This window comes from Carlito syrichta, unplaced genomic scaffold, assembly GCF_000164805.1.
Source record: "Carlito syrichta isolate Samal-C Ts95f unplaced genomic scaffold, Tarsius_syrichta-2.0.1 Scaffold307318, whole genome shotgun sequence".
Lineage (NCBI taxonomy): Eukaryota > Metazoa > Chordata > Mammalia > Primates > Tarsiidae > Carlito > Carlito syrichta.
In genome coordinates this window covers 142,631-165,922 of record NW_007251414.1, presented here as the reverse complement: position 1 = coordinate 165,922, position 23,292 = coordinate 142,631, and the positions used below count along the sequence as shown (strand labels likewise).

At 45.6% G+C, this 23,292-nt stretch overlaps 1 protein-coding gene across 1 annotated transcript in view; it reads right to left on the bottom strand.

The window, feature by feature from the left end:
- The window catches only part of SLC24A3 (solute carrier family 24 member 3), a 508,299-nt gene that overhangs the window by 433,372 nt on the left and 51,635 nt on the right, over positions 1 to 23,292 (bottom strand). Inside the window, exon 2 of the mRNA XM_008064347.1 lies at positions 5,589 to 5,717. Coding sequence (XP_008062538.1) covers positions 5,589 to 5,717 — 129 coding nt within the window. The remainder of the gene's footprint in view (positions 1 to 5,588; positions 5,718 to 23,292) is intronic.

Here is a 23,292-nt window from a genome sequence, read left to right as displayed (position 1 = left end):
TCAACTATTAATATGTATTGAGCAGTACGTGGGAGTTGGGTGGCTCTACTTTGCTTCTGACCAGCCCTGTGCCCTTGGGCGGGTTGCTTATTCCCCCTTGGGTTTTCAAGTTGACCCTTTCATGCTTTGTAGATTGATTGGTCATGCCCAGTCCTGTGATTTTACTAGCCAACCAATTTAAACGCCCAAATAGTGGAATCCCAACACTTATTTTGTTCACAGCCAGTACACTGACCCAGTTTGCCTTGCTTGCTCATGGGAATCTGGGCTCCAGCTCTTGCTCATGGACCACACTTGCCCCTGGAACCCATATTGCTCCTCACACATGAACCTCTGCCTTCTCTTTTCTATCATAATTCACATTTAACTCTTAGAGTACGTGGTTTCTGGCCATTCCAGTAAATGCCTGTTCTGGTGCATATTCCTGGCACATGCCCTTAGGATCATGCCAGCCTCCCCTTGGCCTCCCAACACAGGCCCAGTGTGTCCACCTCACCTTTGGAGGCCTTAGGCCCAACTAAGTCAAGCTGTCAGAGTGAGATGACCCTTTCTTGATTCAAAGGAAACCCAGCAGTCTCGCAGTGAAATTCATACCAAAGGCCATCATCTTAAATATTTTCCTTCTTCCAAAGTTTATTTGAAAGAGGCACTCTGAGAAAAGCTAATTTCCTTAAAATATCAAAGAACTGAAAACCAGAAGATAGATGTTCCTGAAGACAGCCTGCAAAGTATATAAATAAAATTCTGCAAAGTGTATAAATAAATATTACAGAGAATTCACTTCTGCTACAGTTGTCCACCACCCTCAATATAACATCTAGCTGACTTGATTTTCTGTGGATCAAATTTATTCAAAGTTAAATTTCTCTTAATAGGTCATCTGAGTAAACAATTTCAAGCATTATTTGCCAAAAAAAAAAAAAGTTTCCAGGCTTCAAATAAAATTGGCAGTGTCAGGCTAAGAAAACAACCTTAAAAATTCACAGAGAGCTGGAACAGTTGCAAAAATAAAAAAATAAAAATAAAAAATTGGAGCCCGGAGGTCAGTCTTGTTCTTGCAGTTCTGGAGGTTAAAAAAATCACAAATTTCCACCACCATAACTAGATATTTGGGGGGGCAGAGGAAGAATGGGTTTCTTTTTAAATATAAAATGCATAAAGCAATATATCCTTAAATGAAATGGCACCTGTCATAGGAAGGAAGTTCCATTTCAGTGATTGCTACATTAGTCACAGATAATAGCACTGACATTTTATAATGGGCACCCCGCACCCCTTGGCCCCAACTAGGTGCTCTGTGCTCCTGATTTTCAGAGACAGGGAGAAGGGGAGGGAAGAAGACAGAGGGTAGAGGGAGAAGGGTTGAGGTATGGCATGGAATTTTGCAAACATAAAGCGGTTATTAAGGAAAGTGGGAGTATGTCTTTGAGTGGAAGCTTTTGTGATTTTCTATTCTTGAACTTGGAATTATTGGGTTTGTGCAACGGAAGGGATAAACATAGCTGATGACCTAGTTCATGGGTGGGAAATGGGCCTCTGAGAGAAAAACCACATCCCCAACCGGGACTTTCATCTCCAGTCCCTAAATCTACAGCCGCACTCCAATGACATCTGAAGCCAAGGATTCTGGCAGCAAAGCCTAAAAAGCCCTGTGACATCACAAGTGCAAACTAGGTATGCTTTATGACAAGTGCCAGATCAACTCTTGCCTGTGACCTTGCCACCACTCACAGGACACATATTGCACCCCAAATGCCCAAGTCCCTATGTAAACAATCACTCCTCCAAGCCCAGAGAAAACCCTGATTTGCTGTCACTGTTAAGATCCCCACCGCCACTGATCTCATCACAAATAGGAAAGGAAGGAGTCCATGATCCACTAGCTCCCTAGTGCCCACATTTTGGACTTTTGAGAGCAGACACCACCACATTCAACCAGTACAAGTAACATTCATTGCATATAAGACCTCTTAAGGAAAACCGAGAAACCTTCTGGAATGAACCTGCCCTTGGCTCACTCTAGCTCAGTCCTCTCACCCAACAACAAGTTAAAGGTAGAGAAGATGAATATTGTTAATGTAGTATTTCTAAATCAAGATCTTATGAGTGCTCTGGCTCTCAACTTTTTTTCTTAAAATATCTGTTCAATCAGGACTGGGAAGCAGCTGTCAACAGCCTCCTGGTAAGAGCATAGAGATAACAGGGTCAAGTGTGTCCATGGCAAAGTTTTGATCCCATCGTGTCAGTAACTGATGATTTGGCAGAGGTGGTGGTGCTCACCACCATGCCTGAGGTTGTCAGAGCTTACCTGTGTGAGAAGACATTACTTGAGCCTCTCTGTCCAGCTGACTGGCTGTTCAGACCTGTGTCACTTGCAAACCTCACCTGTTAACAGAACCAGATGGGCCATATCTGCCCGTTCTTGTGGGGAGGCTGGAAAATGTTGCTCTAGAAATTTTGGGGACTGTGTCCCACCTGTACCTGGGACATGGGTGCCCCCAGCAGAGAGTGGGGAGTTCATGAGTACACTCTTACCACAGAGTTATCAAATCCGAGGCACTAAGCTGTATGTGCCTTATTACTTCATTACCAATTCACACAACAGTCGTGAAAGGTCAGAATGATGATCTTAGCTTTGCAGAGAAGCACACAGAGGCTTAGAGAACACGAGTGTTTTGCCAAAGTCCACAGCTTCTAAGCTGAGATTCAAACCCAGGTGAGTATACGTGATTCTAAGACCCAGGTTAGAGATAAGGTTCTCGGATTTACATATCCAGTCCACACCCTTGAGATGTTTGCAGCTGGGCTGGAAAGACAGGTGATATGTCCAAAGACAACTGAAGGTTCTCCAGCTGCCTGTCCAACAGACCTTTCTGAGATGACGGAAATTCTATGATTTGTGCTATCCAGTTATGGTAACCACTAGTCCCAGGCAATTATTGAGTATTAAACATGTACCTGGTACAACTGAGAATCTGAAATTTTAATTTTACTTGCTTTGAATTAATTTGAATTTAAATCACCCCTGAATGTCCATATTGGACTGTACAGCTGGAGACATTTTATACCAACAACATTCAGAAAACAGAATGGTCACTGCAGTCTGGGGTGACACAAGCTAGCTTTATGAAGAGCACAGAAACCGAGCTAGCCCTTGACGTGTTAGGATTTGAACAGGACTCTTTTTGTTTCAAGAATGATCATCTTCCCTACAGAATTTGCTTTGGAGTCAGGGGTCCCAGAAACCAAGCCCAATCCTTTTAGTCTACAGATGAAGAAATCAAGAATGTCCCTCTGGTTCCATATCCTTTGGACCTGCTCTGCATGGCATGACTGAGCTCTCTTCTGCCTCTTGCCATTTTCCTCCTGAAGGCTGTCTTCTCCTCCCTGTCCCTATGCCCTCCCAGCCAACGCCAGCAGGTCCTGGATTTTTTCTCTTTTTATCAACCTGGACATTATTTTTCTACCTGTGTGTCATTTCCTAATAGCTTTTAATGCACTTTATGTTTCTAGACTTATCACTCTGAGAAAATAATTTCCTAGTACCGTGAGAGATGCCACTCACAGGTACACTGCCCACCTTCTCCCCCAAACACAGTCCCAGCCACATGTGGCCGAATACAATGCTCGGGGCCAGTCAATTTGTAGTGTCTGATTTCATTCTTGTCCATGTAAAACGTGACCACTGGGCTCTCTAAAGCTGTGTTTCCTGTCTTCTAACATCTTGATCATGATCAGCCTCTGGGTCAGAGAAAGATGCTGAAAACGACTGGACTCCAAGACCAGATCAGGACTGTCCCTGCCAGGTACTTTCAGGATAGTCCTTAGGAAATCTCCATTCTTAGAGGACACAGAGCTCAGCCTGTCTGCAGGGACACTCAAGCCCTTCACGCCTGTTTTCACTTCTATCTCATGTAGTTGCCTGGGTGTCCCAATCATCTTCAAGAATGTTTCATGTGAGCATGTAATAAAAGCCACAGTGACCCTTGAATCCTCCAGCTTGAGGACTATAGACTAGGAAGGGTGGAAATGACCTATTTTTAATTCTTTCTAGCTTTGCCTGGAAGCTGGTTGTTAAGATTTTCAGTATCAAAATCATGAATTTCGCTGCAACCTGGATGGAACTAGAGTCTATAATACTGAGTGACCTCTCACAAAAACAAAAATCCGAATATCACATGTTCTCACTCATATAATGGACCTTGAACATCCAATGCAATACTATGAGAAAATGACGGATGGTCCTGGGAAACTATGGGGGGGAGGGGGATGGGATTAACAGTAGCAAATATCTGTCGGGGGATGGGAAAACACTTCTTATCTACAGGGTGCCTGAATGAAACGTCATTGTACACCTAACCCTTAACTGTACCCCACAAAACCATAATAAAAAATACTGATTAATGAAAAAAATAAAAAATAAAAAATAAAAAAATAAAAATGGGAGAAAAGACAAAAAAAAAAAAAAAAAAGATTTTCAGTATCGTGGGGACGGGCACTTTTGCCCATCTTCCCAACAGAGAGTAGACACAAGACACCCTGAAACACTTTCTGTACCCAAATGCCTATGGTTCTTTGGGCTGTAGTGAAGACTGCTTATGTCCTTCCATGATGTCACTGAAAATGAGACAAGCCTTTGGATGTGGGATCAACAGGTCATTAAGTTCCTGGGTCCCTGAAAGGGGCACACATGAGGCCCAAGTCCCCATCAGGCAAGGAAAGATGGCCCCCGAGAGCTGTGAAATCCAAGTCAAGGCAGCAAAACATGGCAATACACCTGATCCATCCCACAGCCTGTTTCTGTATGGTCTGTGAGCTAAAAATGATTTTTAAATTTATAAAGCACTGTCTATTCATTTCTTTAAAGAATATACTATAGACACTGTGCATGGCCTACAAAGCCTAAAACAGTTACTGTCTGGCCTTTTCCAGAACAAGTTTGCCAACCCCTGGTCTCAACCATCAGGGACCTCAGTCCTGTCCCTGGGGCTTGGTGAGCTGGGTCCTGGGAATTCCTAGTTCCTTTTCATCCCCTCTGGATTTGTTTACTTTTTTTAGTTCAGTAAAGTTAGAGGTAAAATGTTCCATATCTCTTTCTGAGGAAAGGTGCAATAGATATCAAGTATAACAACTGATAAATGAAGAGTAACCTCTTCCAAGAAGATCACCTTCAGGTTGGTGAGGATCTGGCCCAATCCCTGTGTCCTTACTCTGATAGAAACAAGGCTCCTGATAAAAACCAGCCAGAGAGGATCCCAGGGATGAAAGCAAAGATTCCACAGAATACTCTCACACATTCTGCTCCTGCCTCCATTTCTCACTTGCCAGCACCAGCCTTCACATTGACCCTAGCACAGAGTCCATTGGGGCATCGATGTCATTGACTTACCTGGTGCCCAGCTCCACCAGGAAAAGAACACAGAGGTAGAACCACACCTTAATAGTCCTTAGGATCTCAACTCTGCATTTCTTACATTCCTGCCCTAAATGTACATTAGAACTCAAAGAAAAAACACAGCATCCAGCTCTTCCTCAGCCATAGTCAGAGAAATTGACAGCCACAGCCCACGTGCAGTCGTCCCTGTTACCTGGTTCAGTGCAGTTCTTGCTGCTTCGGAGTCCTGCGTCTTCGGAAGTCAAAGTGTCATTCACCTGCAACAGTTTCCTCCCCACCAACCACTTCCTGTCTTCCCCTATGAGGTCCATGAGGTCAAGCTCTGAAAAGAAAAAAACAATAGCCACACATCACTCACAGCTGGGTTTCAGTCTTTACCGATGGCAGGTGCCCAGTGACATGCTCAGCCATCACTGGCTCAGCCCTGTCAGCCCAACCCCCTTGGATCATCCTGCCTCTGGCTGCCCGAGGGTCCTCAGGATGCTGGATCCTACTGGGCCCAGCAGAGACAGACCTCTACCAGTGACTGGTGGGAAATGGTGTCTAGATACCTCACCACATGAGTGGGATAACTTTGAGGTATGGATTCTAAACTGGATTCCAGCATTTTCCTCCATGGGATTAACCTTCAGTTGTCTATAGTGTACTCTCTTGACAAAGCTCACTTTATTCGCTGTTCCTTCTCTGGCTCAAGTCTGCTCCCAAGAACATGCAGAAAAATGTTTAACAATCAGCTCTCTGAGGGGTGGGGGGAAGCACTGATTTGTAGCCACTGGCCAGTTTCTGTGGTATCAAAACTCCCATCATGGCCACTTTCTTTTTTTTGTTTTTTTGAGTTGGAGTCTCACTCTGTCACCCAGACTGAGTGCAGTGGCTGCTCCTGGCCACCACAGCCTCAACTGCTGGGCTCTGGTGATCCTTCCGTCTCAACCTTCCAAGTAGTTGGAACTACAGGTGCGCGCTACCATGCCTGACTGATTTTTGATTTATTGTAGAGATGAGGTCTCACCAAGTTGCCCAGGTGGATCTCGAACCCATGGGCTCAGGCAATTCACTCACTTCAGCCTTCCAAGTCACGGAATTACAGGCTGAGACACCGAGCCCGGCTCATGGCCACTTTCAAGCTCCCAACATGACATCATTGAAAATGGAGTTGGACACTATAATCTCCACTGAGTCAGTATGAGCTAGCTCCAGTCCACCAACATCTAGCCCCTGCCAATATCTCCTGGAACCATCTCCCAAATAAATCACCCACCAGTGAACATGTACTCAGGATCTGCTTCTGGGGGCTACCAAGCAAAGACACCATCCCCAAAATGTAGGCCACTGAGTACCACATGACAAGTTTTGATGAACAAGAGACAAAGGCATGAACTAGGACAAAGTAGACCACAAGATGCCCATGGGGATGAGCATGTGTCAGTGCCCAGGGCTCTGGCTGGGATGACTGGAGGAATAGAGGTGCCAGGAGGGAGGGAAAGAGCTGGATGGGGGAGCACAATACGTTCTATTTCGGGCACGTTGAGCTGGAGGTGTCTGTGGAACATGGAAAGAGAAGAATAGCAGAGAGCCTCAGGGGAGTCATCATCAACAGGAAATGGTGAGGTATATGGATGGATGGATCTCCCAGGGGAAAGGAGGGGCACTGAAGAGAAGAAATAGAGGAACCCAACATCATTCAGAGAGCAAATAGAGCAAAATAATTCAACAAAAGGTCATGAAAGGAAGTGAAGGAGCAGGGGACGCTGTAGTGAAAGGTAAGCAGAAAGAATTTCACAAACAGAAGAGTAGCCTACAGCAATGAGTTGGATTTTCCTTTGATTTGTACAAATCAAGTAAGAGAAAGGTAGATAAATGTCAAGTGAGGTTGATGCCAGGGGGTCACAGGAAGATGGAGAGAGAAGACCAAGGTGGCTCTTTCCAAGGTCTTGGCACTAAAGAAAGAAGTAACGTGGGGTGATGCTACCTCTTGAGTGTCCTTTCTGCTGTGGGCAGAAAGTGAATCTAAACATAAGACATGGCCTCCCCCGTGGTACCAGTGGCCTTCACAGAAGGCACATGGTGCCCCCAACCACACCAACCACATGTCTGAAGAGGTCACTAAAGGGCCGATGATGTCATACCCACGCCTCTATTTCCATGGTGATTCCATGGGTAGGAGTTTAGTAAGTCCGAGTTGACATAATTATTCCCACTTTATAGGTGGACAAAGTGAGACTCATGGAAGCTTCAAACCACACTTGTGGGCACCTGACCTAAGCCAACAGGACACACGTAATATCAGCAGCTCATGCATTGAAGTCTTCCTCAGTCAAACGTAGCCCCTGCTTCCAGATGTAAATTTATCAAGATAGCCAATTAAAACTTATGTACATAGGCCAGGAGAACTCCACCCCCCCAACCACCCCAGGTTTTTCTCAAAAAAAAACAAAAGAAAAAGAGGGAGAGTGTGGATCATAACTCAACTAAATCATAATTTTAGACTCTAAAATATAAAATCTGATATGGTAGCCACAAGTGTCAATTTAGCCAAAATTATGAGGATGATACCAAAGGTAATTCAAGGCTAGAGTAAGGCATTTGTGCAGTTTGGTCAACTCAAATAGTTGAGTCTTGTGATTAAGAATAACAACAAATACAGGAAAAAATTTTCAAAAACTCAACACCAACACACAGTATAGAAATGTGGATTTAACACCATATTGTCATAAGTGCTCTACATGTGTAGAGAAAGGCTTCCCTTTGTCTCAGGATGGGTTTCCCCAGAAGCAGCCCCAAGAGGAAGATCTGTGCGCAGTGGTATACATGGAGGTAATCCCAGGATGAACTGGGGCAGGGAGAACAGGAAAGGAGGACAGAGGGGCAGGAACTGACTAATAGAGGGTCCATTTCAAGGCAGTTGCCAAAATAAGTAGCTAGAATTTGACCCCTCAGAAAGCTCTATTGGCATGCATCTCAGACACCTAAGGGTGAGGGGGTGTGGGTGCTCACCCACCTAGTCCTGATCTGACAATGGTTAAGAACTATTGAACGAGGACATTGATCCCCCACCATGTCCAGTCTGCCACATGGGTGTCAAGGTGATGCCCCGAAAAAGACCTTGGACAATGAGACACAGGTGCTGGAAGTGGGGTCATGTCAGCCGACACAGAAGCAATAAGGGCAAAGTGATATGGTCAGGGCCCTGTGACATTTGTACCTATCTGATATCTGAAGAGAGAGTCGCACTGTGACCAGCCATGTGGCCATTCTACTGTCCTTACAACCTGGGGTAAAGAAGAACACTTTGTGGGACTGCAGTCCTAACATTCGGCAAGACCCCAAAGATTTGTGAGGAAAGGAGGGTATTCCTTCCAGCGACTTCCACAGTGCTTTAGCATGCCAAGTTTCCATGGTTCTGTAATTCTGAGAGGAAAGCTGATACCAATTAAGAGATGTAAAAATAAAGCCAGCTATTGTAGCAGAAAATTAGAGGATTTTTTTTAACATAATGATTCAATATCTTCAGGAATTAGAGACTATTAAAGCAGCACCGCTGGATTCCAAAATCTACAACTTTTATCTCAACAAAAATATATTTGAACACTGACCACTGATAGAATAACGCAGAGTGCAAGTCTGAGAAAATAAGAACAGTGAAGCAATGCCCTGAATTCGTTTCCTTCCCAACAAGAACCATGTTTGACAAGGCAATACCCCAGTCCATCTGTCTTCACAAAATTCATTGTATGGTAAGAAGAAGCAGTTGATCCTGGGGTCAACTTATCTTTGGAGTAAATGAGTCAGCGTAGAAGTGATTTGCCTCAGGTCAGAACTAATGCATGGCCACATCCACTACCATTTAATAGTTAGCACCACCTCTATTCACTGAGTGTCTACTATGTGCAGAAAACTTTCCATCCTTCACCAAGTTCCATTTTCATGAATGATGGCCCTACATGGAAATATTAGCTCCATTTTTCAAATAAACAGATGCACAGAGAGCTTAAATAACTTGTCCAAGGCCCATTAGCAAGCAAGTGGCAGAATGAGGATTTGAACCCAGGTCTAGCAACCTCAAAGGGCAAGTTTTTGGTAGATTGCTGGATAGAATGAAATCTAATTCTGGCTGCATAATCCAGTCATGGTAAAAACAGCTCGATAATATAGCCTGTATCTTACAACAGGTTAGGGGGTGAAGGCTGCCTCATTGGACTTATTTCAAAGACAGTTGCTTCCCCAGAAACTACAATCCTGCACCAGATTACAATATTTTGAGCAATGGACCATATATACATATATACAAATGCAGTCCCATTAGATTTTAATACATTATTTTACTACTCTCTGTGTTTAGATGTGTTAAGACACACAAATCCTTACCATGTGTTCCAATCGCCTACTGTGTTCAGTACAGTCACATGCTGTCCAGGTTGGCAGCCTAGGGAGAGTAGGCTACACCATACAGCCTAGGTATGTAGTGGGCTGTACCATCTAGGCTCACGTAAGTCATGCTACGAAGTTGGCACAATGACAAAATCACCTAAAGACCCATTTCTCAGAACACATCCCCACACACCATCATTAAAAAACATGACTGCATAAAGAACAGCATGAGACATGAGCATCATCTCACAAAACAAATAGTAGGATGGGTCTAAGGCTCCACTCTGCACATGGCGTTCTGCTCAGTGTGATTTCCTGAGACTAGGTTGCTCCCGCTGACCATGACATGAAGGGCTATATTCTTGCCCTTAGGGAAGAGGAGTGAGGGTGGACTGAAGGGTGAGGAAGAGGGCGAGGAAGGCAAGGGGTACATGGAACCATGGAGAGGTGCCCAGGCTGGCTGTTTTCCCTGTTCTCCCCTCACTCACCTCCCCGGCTTTCTTGGACTTCTCGGCTACGACAAAGAGGCCGCTCTGCAAAGCTACACTAGAGCAGTGTCAACAAAAACACTTGGCCCTTGTCCATTTCATTCTTGGCTCCTCATCTGCCAGGCCCTGGAAGTTGCATGTTGGCCTAATTACTCAGGGGAGGGGCAGGGGGCAAAGGGAGGAGAAGCAGGCTCGTATGTCACATGTCACTGGCAGAGACAGCCTATAGGACAGCAGCTTCCCAGAAGTGGGGACAGGAGTGGGCCACAGAGATAGCACAGGATTCCTGCTGGAAGGGAAGGAAGCCCAGTCCTCAACCCGAGACGCAAGCTGCAAGTACTAAGGAAGGACAGAAAGTGAGGCTGGACGCCAAGTTTCCATTACAGAGCTGTGTGCTCACCCTCTCAGGCTCTAGTGCTCACTCTTGCTGTCTGTCTCTCTCTCTTTCCACCTCCCCTTCTCTTCCCCCCTCCCCTCGCCCTCCTCCCCATGACTAGGGTTTGGAGAGCCCAAGAATTTCTGACACCAAGAATGGATCTCTTTGGATTTCCCCTGAAAAACCTCAGCCTTCGCCATAAGACTGTTACACCATCTCCTATGTGCAACCTTGTCTCATGGGGCTCCCAACCCTTCCCAAACACTGACCTAGGCCCAGCAGAGAGGCAAGGCCTGATCTCTGATGAGTGGATTCACTTCTCAGACACCTGGGCAGGTGGTGGGTGGTGGCTGCCGGGCGGTGGGGGGAACTGCTGCACCATCAATATAATCAGCTTTTGCACCTCTCCCCCATGTGCCGAGCACCCTCCACCATGCCATCTCACTCCACATTCTTACAAGGAGTCTGACTATTTCTCTGCTGTTGCTGATGGGCTAAGAGGCCAAACTGGGACTCGAGCCCAGATCTGACTCCAAAGCCCAGGTGTGTACTTCTCCCTTTGTCCGAGAGAGCTCCAGGAGTCCAAGGACGCAGCCTTTGGGGGTCATCAGGCTCGCTTTGAGAGGACATATGTACTCTCCCCTCTCCTTGAACTAAAGTACTGTTTTTCCTTTTGAAGACTGGGATGGAGCGAGCCACCATCCTTAAACTCCCAGAGAGCCATGTGACAGCTCTCCATTTACAGATGAAGAAACTGAGTCTTGGGAAGCCTGATGCAACACTGAAGCGAGCATACCCAAAAAACTCAGTTCCTGGCACAAGACCTGGCTGACAGCGGCAGCACTTATTTTGGCTCTGCAGGCTGGCTCGGCACTCGGTGCTCCTCACCAAGGCTATAAATACCCCGTGCTACAGTTTACACAGCTGCCTCCACTCTGTGCACCCGGGGTCTTCACCCTGGGGTTGGAGGTCAGGTTTGCATAAGCTGGCAGCCAGCAGACCGCCTTCTGCAGACTCAAGTGAGCACCACTCTCCAAACACCACCTTCCTGCCCCTCGACCTGGAGTCTCTGGATGGCATTCTGGTGATCTTGCTCTCTGTGAGTGAAGAGGCAGGAAGGCCCTGGATTCACACGTGTGGATTTTTTTCTCTTGGGTTTTCAGGCCGAAACAGGAGGTTTCCTCTGCGTATGTTCAGGGTCCTTGGAAAGGAGAAAAAATTGTGAGAGGCTGTACCCTGCCACATCAAGCTCCCCAAATCCAGCAGGAGAGAAGGAAGCAGCAAATCAAAAAGAATGTGCACTCTCAGTGGCCTCAAAGCTTCCAGAAAGCCAGAGAAGGGAGGATCCACAGAAGGTGGTTGGGAGAAGAACTCCAAGCAGCAGGATTCCACCAGTTTCATTTAACTCCTTCCTCAAGCTGTTGACCCAGCCTGCTGAGTGGGTGAGGGAACCCTGGGAGCCAGACGGGCTGGGTCAGGGTCTCCCTCTAAAGTCTCCAACTCAGCTAGCCAGTCACAGGCTGATGGAAACTTTCCCCCAGTGTCAAGGTGCTGCCCCCTCCACTCCAGGAAGACCCAAGTTGAAGATAAGACTTGGCTGCTCTGATGGGACAGGTCTCCCTTTCACTGAAAGGGAACGAGGTAGAAGGCAGCCCCAGTCACCCAGCTGAGGTGGGGCCCTTTGCCAGAGTCCCTGTCCGCTGGTTAGAGAAGCGGCAGCATCTTCACTCACTGGAGCTGGACCAGAGTTGGAACTCACATCTCCCCAGATGGGTGCACTGGAGTCTGGATTGACACTTCCAGACTCTGAGGGGCAGCTGGCCCAACATGACAGCAAGGAGAGCCAGCAGTCCAAACTGGCCCCAAAAGCAGATTCTGCCATGGTAGTTAGGCAGAGCAAGGTGGGTTGGTTGTGAGGCTGATGCAAAGGTGGGGGAGCTCACACATCCCCCACTGCTTCCAGAGGGAAGCCCTTCCTTCAGGCAACCTTCCCAGAGCCTCAGAACCCCCTCACCAAAACCTGTCTCTACTCTACAGCTTATCCCCCAACCTATACCCCCAGGTTGAAAGCTCCAGGACCCCTGCCTCCTGCTTCTGTTTTCTCATTGCTATGTCTCCACACCCTGGAGCTGGCCTGGACCTCAGCAGATGTGCTACAGCCACAGTGCCCCAGTGTTTCATCAGAGCCACCATCTGGGAGAGACTGGAGCATCATCATCAAACCCCAAAGGGAAGAGGGGCATGCAGAGTGTCCAGAAAGATCCCAAGTGGGTCTACACCATCCCTCCAGGGCATACCCCTTAACAAGTTGGGGGTTAAGTTGAAATGACAGGCCTGGGAATTTCAGTGGCAAGCATGAGCCAGAATCCAGGTTTTCTGGGTTTCTTGACAAAACTGCTTGTATGACAGCCTTGCTCATCAAAGTGTGGCACCTGGACCAGCTGCATGAACATCACTTGTGAGAAACTCAGGACAGTGACTTACATGCACAGCCAGACTAGAGAGGCCCTGCAGCCCTATACTTCTCAGTCTTGTGGTGATTCCCTCACAGACATTATCCATATTCTTCCAAGCTCCCAGCACAGTGCTTGGCCTGATCCCTCAGACTCTAAGGTCCCATATGGAGTCCTCCACATCCCCAGTGATCAGAATGGCCCCTCACAGAGACCATAATGCCCTGCTAGAGACACTTCAACATCCGCATGGGTTGTGGCCACCCGGAGACACTTCCTTCTATATTGGCCTGGACAACTCCCCTTTGAAATTGATTTGAAAGGCTTGACAAGGTCAAGTCCCAGCTGCCTAATTCCAGAGCTATCTCTTCTCCAAATGGCCCCAACTTTCTCTGATTGGCCCAATAAAGCCAATGGGATTGTTCTAAAGACCTACAGGGCCAAGCCTGGGAGTATACCCCCACTCAGAGCCTGTCTTCTTCATGGTGGTCTGCAGACACTTCCAAGGCCCAAGCTCAGCCCCACAAGTTCACAATCTGTAGTCCAAAGCATCCTCACAGATGTCAATCCCACCTGAAGAGGACTTTTCTCCACTCTCTCCTCTCTTTTTGTGTCTGTCTATCTATCTATCTCTCTCTTTCCCATCCCAGACCCCCACCATCTCCATCTCCATCTCCACCTCCAACTTATCTCTGTCTGTCTCTGTCTCTATCTGTCTTTCTCTCTCTCTCAAATACGAGGTCTGACAATTAGGTTTGTGAACCATCCTAGAAAAAAAATGCTACATATCTCATCACAGAATATCACTATAGTCACCTTTGAAGTACTCCCCTTGGGAAGATATGCACTGATGTCAGCAGCTAGTCCACCTGTCAAAGTAATTTTGGAACTGTTTTTCTGGAATGGCCATCAGAGCTGTCATCGTTATTTGTTCAGATGTGACAATTAAGTTCACAAACTCGCCACTTGCACTTACATTGGTAGCACTGTACAAATAACTCAGTTGGAATACCCTGCCTACTCACCTGATCTGGACCACAATGGCAAAAGATAAAGGAAATATTGAAAGGAAAACATTTGATGACATTCAGGACATCAAGGATAATATGATGATCATTCTGATGGCCAGTCCAGAAAAAAGTTCCAAAATTGCTTTGATGGGTGGACCAGGCACTGGTATCGGTGCATAGCTTCCTAATGGAAGTACTTCAAGGTGATGCATTTGTGAACTTAGTTGTGGGACCTCATATACAATTTTCAATATGGAGTTTTTTCTTGCAATAAACTGAATGTTCCTGTGCCCCCAAATTCACATGTTGAAATCCTAACCCCCAATCTGAGAGGTAATTAGGTCATGAGACTGAGTGTAATCACCGAATCCCATGAGTGGGATTAGTGCCCTGATAAAAGAGACCCTCTTTCCACCACGTGAGGACAGCAGTCTACAATCCAGAAGACAGTCCTCACTTGAACCTGATCATGCCCTGATCTCCAGCTTCCACCCTCCAGAACTGCGAGAAAGAAATACCTGTTGCTTAAGCCACTAAGTCTGTGGTATTCTGTTACAGCAGCCCAAACTAAGACAATTCCCAAACTTTAATGAGCATGTGTGCATGTGACCAAGGGACTTGCTAAAATGCAGTAAGAGTAAGTAGCTCTGGAGTGGCCTCTGAGTCTGTATTTCTCACAAGTTCTCTGTGAGTCTGGATGCTGTGCTGTTGAACCAAGCACCACTCTGAGTCAGGAGGTTCAATTACACATTTTTAAATGAATGCCAGTATGCATGAAGGGGTCTGAGTCACTGTGACTACATGCAAATGGGTACCCCAACTGGGTGCACGTCAGAAGGGAAACTGCAAGTTCACAAACTGCATCCTACAGTAACTGAGTGCTCTCAGAGACCTCCCAGTCAAATGGGACAGAGCAGTCCATGAAACAGGAGCCTTGAGAAGTGAACTGGCAGGCATGGACGTGAAAAGGAGGATGCTTCAATGAGTTGTGGGTTCCGTCCCACTGGAGAAAGAGGATGAGGGCATGAGGAATATTCTGCTCTTCACGCGATAACTCTGTAGACCTATATTCAACCCCCACTGAAGGCAGGAGCCGCCTGGCTCTCAACTGTTAGTATCTGGGACTCAGAAGCAAATACTAAAATCATGTTTCCTCCACATCTGATGAGGAGGAGTGAAATAAACCATGTGCTTTCCCAGGTGGAAGGGGGACAGCATTGTGTTAGCCAATACCCCACCCACTCGCTTTATACAGAAGGCACCCTCAAGGGCAGGAAGCCAATTCAACTCAACCTGTGTTGGTGTCTGTGCAGCAGGTCTCACAACAAAGACAGTTTTCAAAGGGTGACAAGACTAGAAAGAAGGGAGAAACAGGGAAAAGAGGGAGCAGGTGGCAACAGGCACACCCACAATTCAGTGGATGGCATGTAGATTCCAGGCTCTGAAATTGAAGTCACTTTTCATGTAGAAATTGCCTGTAAGATACTACTTGTCATACACCCTTGAGCTTTTCTTTGACCATTTGGCCCAACATCTAACCTGCCAAGGAACACTGGGAAGTTAAATAGATACATATGTGGTAGGTGGGTGGTTACTTATTTCCTTATGACTCCTGAAATGCTCCCCAGGATAATTTTCCACATTTTAAAAGGCAGAAAACCCCAAATATTATTGTGATCAGTCTAGATCTGTGCTGTCTGAAAGAACTGAGAAGACAGGTATGTCTTACACCTATACTGTCCAGTACAGTAGCCACCAGTCATGTGTGGCTGTTATGCAGGTTAAATGAGACTCTCCAATGGGGAGCTGAATTTTATTTAATGTAAATTTAAATTTAAATAGCTGCACAATACCTATAGGTCAATCCCCACTGACGGCAGGAGCCGCCTGGGTCTCAACTTAAACAAGATAACAAACCATTCAAATTTAAGTGGCAAACTAAGGGTTGGCCTTATCTCATGATTGGATGTCTCTATTTCAAGGTCAAGAACCAAAGCAGAACCCTTAATTCTGTCAGCAGGCTGCAGGGCAAGAGAAGGTAAAGGAAAATGTGGTGGCCTTTGGATAGAGGTGACCAAACATTCTGATGAGATAAAGAAGAGGGGGTTTGCCTGACTTTTGTTTTCTTTGGCTTCCTTCTTTTCTTGAGAAGAAGTAGCCCATCTTACTGGTAGAAGAGAATGGAAAGAATCATTGACACTAAAAACTCATCCCAAGTCCTCTTAGACAAAACAGCTATGGTGATGGCATATGGATGCTTCTGTGCCACCAAGCCTCCTGGGTCTCAACTTAAATGAGATAACTAACTATTCAAATTTAAATGGCAAACTAAGGGTTGACCTTATCTCATGATTGGATATCTCTATTTCAAGGTCAAGAACCAAAGCAGAACCACCAATTCTGTCAGCAGGCTGCAGGTCAAGAGACGACAAAGAAAAATGTGGGTGTGCCTGTTGCCACCTGCTCCCTCCTTTCCCTATTTCTCCCTTCTTTCCAGTCTTGTCACCCTTTGAAAACTGTCTTTGTCGTGAGACCTGCTGCACAGACACCAGCACAGGTTGAGTTGAATTGGCTTCCTGCTCTTGAGCGTGTATTCTGGGTCTTGAGACCCAGCTATGCTTGGTGGCATAGAAGCATCCCCCCAATCAGGACTTAAGCAAACATAACTCAATTCGATCAAGAAATCGCGTGAGGTCCACACAGGAAGGTAGCCGGGCTTATAATAATAACAGAGATTTGCCATTTTGGGCATTTGGTGACTTGGGATTCTAGTACCGTATCTGTCACTAGCTTTGGGCTATTGGAGAAGCTGAATCACTTTATCCCAATGGCTGCATGTGAAGATTTAAAAGTATGAATGAGCTGACCTCTGATGTCCTTTGAGCTTGGACTTTAAGAATCTTTGTTTTTAAATCTAGGGTACAGCCATCTGAGCAAAGACTGGCAGGGTCTCCAGTCTTAGCATTCTGCACTCCAGGGGGATAGACTACGTGACTTATTGGAAAGTAGAAAGAAAATATTAGAACCATCCCATCTGTATCACATGCCACTCCAAAAATGAGAAAAATACATATTTATTTAATATTCAAAATAAGGCTGGACGGTAGCACCCACACAGAGTCCATGTGCCAACACATCACATAATTAACTTAACAGAAGGGCACCTGTTGCCTACAGCAGGTGAGGAGCCCGAGGGAAGAGTACAGTGGACACGGCGCCCTTCCGAAGCACACTTGCTTTCTGAGTATTGCAGCATAACGTACTTCACGTGGGTTCGGTTGAGTGAATTTGCCAGTATTATCTGAAATAGTAAAATCTTTGCAACAGTTTGAAATGAGATGAGGGAATGATCATAAAGCCTTTTTATACCATACAGATGTCCACTGATTATCTTTTGGCAAAGAATTCCTGAAAACAGTTAGAGATGAATGATGCCTCCTTCTCTTATAAAGACAACTAATGCAAATATGCTAACTTTTTCTGGAAAGACATGTGATCACCAGCTAAGCTTACACCTAGCAGATATTCTCAAAAAATATACTCACCTGGCACACCTCTTCCCACCACAGCCACACACGTGTCCGTCAAGGTCACATTTTAACAACCAGTGAAAAAGGAGCTGCTTTTTTAAAGAAATGTGTTCTACGAAGAATTTTGAAAGCAAATATCAAGACATTTTTGCCCCCCTCACAAAATGATAAAAATCAGTAGATGTTAAAACTCCCATGTGTCCCAATTTAAAATTTGGAAGCAGAATTATGTAACCTGATTAGAAACATTCCAAAACAAAGAGTTTCAATGAGTTCTGAACCCATTTATTTAAAATATTTAATGCAACACCTTCTGAAAAGTTGTGAGATTAATCAACAGAAATCAGGAAAGGTGGAAAAATATTAACAAAAGTCTTTGCATAATTGGTGAATACAGTTGAACAATTAGCATCTTGATTGAGTAGGTATAGCCCATGATGATTTTCTTCCATCTGAATCTATGTAGTTTGGTGAATCATCAAGTGGGACAGTCACTAAATGTGAATATTAATATAAGCCAAACCTTAAATTAAAATAAGCGGCCCTTACTCATAAACATGATAATTAAAATCATCATACCTTGGAAAATCAAAATGTTTTGGTCTGTTATAAATAATGTTTATTTTTAAACGGTTTACTACATTTTTATTTCTCTTAAATTTATCCTTCATCATATATAAAAATATGGGATGGGGATACAGGTTCTGGGGGGACTGAAGCTTATGCAACATTGAGATCCCTATTTTAAATATAAAAAGTTACAAATAAAAATTAGATATAAAAATTAAATATAATACCTCATTACACAAACCGTATTAATTATAAGTAATTTCTGAATACATGTACATTCCTAAGAACACCTGAGTGAGCACAGCTTCAGATAACACATTCTATCCCCACTACACAAGTTGCCACATCCAAAGCTGTGTTGTTACTCCCTACATGATTGTATTTCTCACATATCTAATATGGTTGACCCCAAATCTGCCAGATTTGCCCCTTCAGTTCTCTTTAAAACTCACTTTTAAAATTTTAAAAAAAAACAACTCATTTTTTTGCTTCCAACTGAGCAGAATTTGACCAGGCTACAACACTTGGCTTCTCAAAATCACTCCCTTTTCCATCATTTGTGCTTGGATAAACAGTCCAATTTATCCCCAAGTATGTGTATAAAATTGTCCGATGTTTCCTCACAGACTGCCTTAATTTGTTTTTCTTTAATTCATGCCTAGGGTAAAAACATCACTAAGGAGTCAGGTGGAGGGAAGAGAAATGCAAAGTGATTTCTTCTCCACAATCCTGACTGAACACCTGTCTTCAAATGTACTGAGTATCAGGACTCCCTGAGGGGCAAAGAGAAGAAAGAGGAGATACCATGTGACTAATGAGAAAAACATTTCATCTCCTCACAGAACAATAAGAAACTTGTCTTCAAACAATTATTACACTACAGCTATCTATGTATGTTTCCTATTTCCTCCCTTAGACTAGAAGCTTTCTGATGACATCATTGTTTTGTTGTTGTTTCTTACTGGTACCAAAACTTACACAGAAGAGAGATTCACTTTCCTTTGGGAAATTAAAAATGTTAACTACCCTGGGAGTTTGGTGCCTGTACTCCCCCCACCCCCCACTCAGCATCCCTTCCCCCTTAATTTGAGTCAAACTCACATTCACATTTTGGGAAGACCCCTTCCTCACTGGCAGTCTACCTACTCCATCTACCCACTCCAAGGATGGAAGACTGTACTAGAGGCCTGGCCAATCAAAGTCCCACATTCTGCAGGCCATGAGGATTTGTTCTGAGAAGTGCCTGTAACTGGGCTAAGCCAATCAAAACAGAGCTCCTAAGAGACAGACTCACCCATCTGAGCCAGAAAGGAATGCCTGGAAGCTGAGAGTCCAAGGATCTAGTCACACACAAAAGTGAGTAGGGCCACACCAAGAGGTGGAGAAAAGCCAGGTCTTGATGACGTCTTATTTCAGCCCCTGAATACCTGACACCAGACTAATCATGAACATTTCACTTCCATGTTGCAATGTGTTTTCTTTTCAACCTGAGTCACATTGGGTGTGTTTTCTCTAGCAGCAACAGAGAGGCTCATAGCTGATATAAGCTTTCACTTTTTAAAATCCCATTCCATTTAAAGCCTGGTGAAATCTAAACTGAACCCTAGTGAAGCCCTTCCCCAAACATTCCTGCCTTCATCCTGCCCATCATCATGCCCTGTTGAGCAGAGAGCTCTCTCTTTTCTCTGCATAAATGTCTCTTTTCCTGCCATGAACATAGTCCCTCCCAAATGGCTTCTATGAATCAGTAATAAAGCTACAAGAGCACTGGGAAAACTGAGTTAAGATGGGCATGGGCATAAAAGATTCAAGTACAGGCTGCCAGGAGTGAAAGTTGGGCACTGATGGGGGAGCAAGACAGTCTACACATAGCCCCCCAAAACACCTGGCCAGCATAGGCCAACTGAGAACTGGAGGCTAGCCCAGTCAAACAAAAGGTTGAAATGTCATTGCAACAGGGCAATGATGTTTTACATTGCAATACAGTATTTGCAATGTTGAGAGGTATCCTGGTGTGGGTTCTCCAAAAGTCAAGTCTCAGATAAAGACTTGGGTACAAGTTGTTTATTTTGGAGGAGGTCCCAGGAAAGAGGAGGGAAAGGACATGGACAACAAGGCAGGGAAAGAGATATATACAAATGCATCATGAGGGTTGTTGCTGTTGGCAACAAGGGCATGATCCTGCTGGAAGTTTGAGCATGCATCCAGAATGACTCCCAAAATCATCCACCTGAGGATGAGGGCTTCCATCCCCCACTCATTGGGGGTTGCCCCAGGAGCATGAACTCCCCAAATTCCAGGCTGCACTTTTGAGCAGATCAAGGCAGCTCCCACCTCTCAGGAAGACCCTGATCCAGAAAGCAGAAAACTATGTGGCCCATGCTTGGGATGGTGCTTGGGGTCACTGTCACTGCAACAGGCATCTGGGTCTCCACTGAGTTGCCCACTGCAGCTGTGGCTGGGGCCTGTCTTGAAGGACACCCAAGGATGGCAGCTCCCAAAGATAACCTTGAACTCATCTTGGAAGCAACATCTCTTGAAGCAAGTGGGTAGATGTGTTTGGTCCAGGGCCATGGACACACAGATTTTCTAATAATGTGTGTGTTCCTTTTGTGCTCCCTCCTCTCACCATGGAGCTTGATGCCAGATCAAAAATCCGAACAGTGAGAAGGACAGTGCTGGGGAGAGGAGGGCAATTTCCATTTAAACACAAAGTTGCTTCTTTCTTGTCACTTTTTCCTATGCTTTGGCCCACTGCTTGCACCCTTCCAAGTTGGAAACTGAAACCGGCAACAGGAGAATAACAAGGCTGGCTGGAAGAAAAGAGAGGATCCATGCTCTCTCCGTTTCAGTGCCAAGTCTGAAATCCATGGCAGGTAAGGAGGACAGAGGAGAGGACAAGGCTGGGCCAGACCAGGACAGCTGATATAAGCCAGACCCTCCTTGCCACCACCTGCTACCTGAGCAGCAGGAAGGCTTCTCACACACCATCCTTGATGTGATCCCCAATGAACCCCCATGAATGTATTTCAGTTGAATAGGGATATACCTAAGTCACTGGGGTTTGTCCTGACACTGATCATCAATGAAAATTCTCCCCCTTGGAAACACTCACTGAAAATGATCATCTATATTCAGTATGCAGGATCTGTTATGTGCCCCTAGCTGAGGGCCTTGTCCCACTCTGTGCAGTTTGCTGCTTAAGGACTTTTCTCCAGCCCATGTCCTCTCTCCCCAAATCACACAAGACCATTCCCTTCTCAATGCTCTAAGTTACCCCATTTATCACAGCCACTACCCTCCAAGGTTCATGGGTCCTCCAACAAGAAGCTAGAAGGAAGAAAGAAAAGCAAAAGGCTTTGCCCATTGTTTCTAAAAGTAAAGGAGGCAGGAACAAGGGAGAAGTGTCAACAATAGAACACACACACAGGCTGAGGGGGTGAAGAAACAAGGGTTTCTGGGAGTGTAATGGCACGTTGTCTCTTCTGGAATCATGTAAGGTCTTTCCATGGCAGAAAGATGAGTAGTGGTGAAAGGGAAAATGATTTAGAGGCAAATGTTGGGAAGTTCACATACACCTATACACCGTTGCACACTGCCCAGCACACACTCTTACGGAGGGTAGACATTGCTGAAATGATGTCTATACTGTATTCAGAAATAACAGTAGTAGCAAGAGCAATCATTGTTGTAGAGTGGGTGGGGATAGTAAATTAGTAAATGTCCCCATGGTAGAGACCATGAACACTGTCCTTTTCTCAAGATTCTCAAGCCTTCTACCCTTCCCCAATGAGTAGCAGCAGGAAATTATAAAGACAGGGAGGCTTGACCCTACCTCAACTCCAGGGATAGGACACGATTATTGTAACATAATTGGGGGAATCAGCAAATGGCCTCCTGCTGGCCAAAGGGACTAGGTCAGGAAGAAGTAAGTGGCCCCATTCTGGCCAATGAGATGTGAGGGGAGTTTTGCTGGTGGCTTATGGAAAGGAAGGCCTCTCACTCTTCAGAAGGGGCTGCTAATGTCATTTTTCTCTCTCTTCTGTGTGTGGAGGCAATGCCTGGAGCCACTGAAGCCATTTTGCCAGATGGGGGAAGCCAGCTTTGGGATGAAGCTAACATAAGAAGGGAGGGAAAGGAGAGATCCGAACTGGGTCCTTGATGGCATCACTGGTCTGCTGATCAAGCCAGCCTTGACACACACACTACCTGCAGAAGCATCTGCTTGTGAATCCCTCAATGCATTCAGCATTTTACATTGTTTGCTGTTTTTGACAGCAGAAAGCCTCCTGACTTATGTGTCAGATGAAGCCTTTTGTTGAGAAGATAGAAGCACTGCCAAAGAAACATCAGACTTTGGTCTAATATATTGCTCTGTAACTCTGACCTAAGTGGCTTCATGACTGCATGAACTTCTTCCTAGAAGTCAACCCCACACACAGGTACACTGTGCCACATGCCAGCCTCCCTGGACATAAAGGTTTTTAATAAAGGCAGTGCATGCTCATCGCCCATGTACCTTCTCAGGGGCCCATCACCCATCAAGTCATGTCCATCTGTAGAGTGAGTAAGAGCCTCACCACATTCTCCCCATCCCCACCAGGGCAGCATAACTGCCAGTACTAGTGTCCCTCAGCTCTAGAGTGCAGTAAGGAAGGAGGACAGACAGGGACGAGGAGTCCCTGGAATAAGTTCCCGTCTCTCTGAGGCCACCCTGATTTGGTTTCCAATTAGAAACACATTGAAGCTGTGACTCAGTTGATTCTGTCTCTCTGATGACAGGCTGGCTACCACCAGATGATAAACAGGAAGTCCCTGAGTAAGAGGAGCGTGTCAGTCCACGCCAGAGGGGGTTACCTAACTTGGGAGGGCAGAGCGCCAGTCACCACGTCCCACCCTGAAAGGGACACCCATGGCAGTGATCCCCTACAGGCCTTCTGCAAAGGATCACAGAAGAATACAGTGGCCTCATAACCTCTGTCTTGCACGGGAAGTAATAAACCAGAAAAGTCTCTTCCAAGGCCAGGCTCAGTGGCTCAGCCTGTAATCCCAGCGCTTTGGGAGGCCGAGGTGAGTGGATTGCCTGAGCCCGTGGGTTCAAG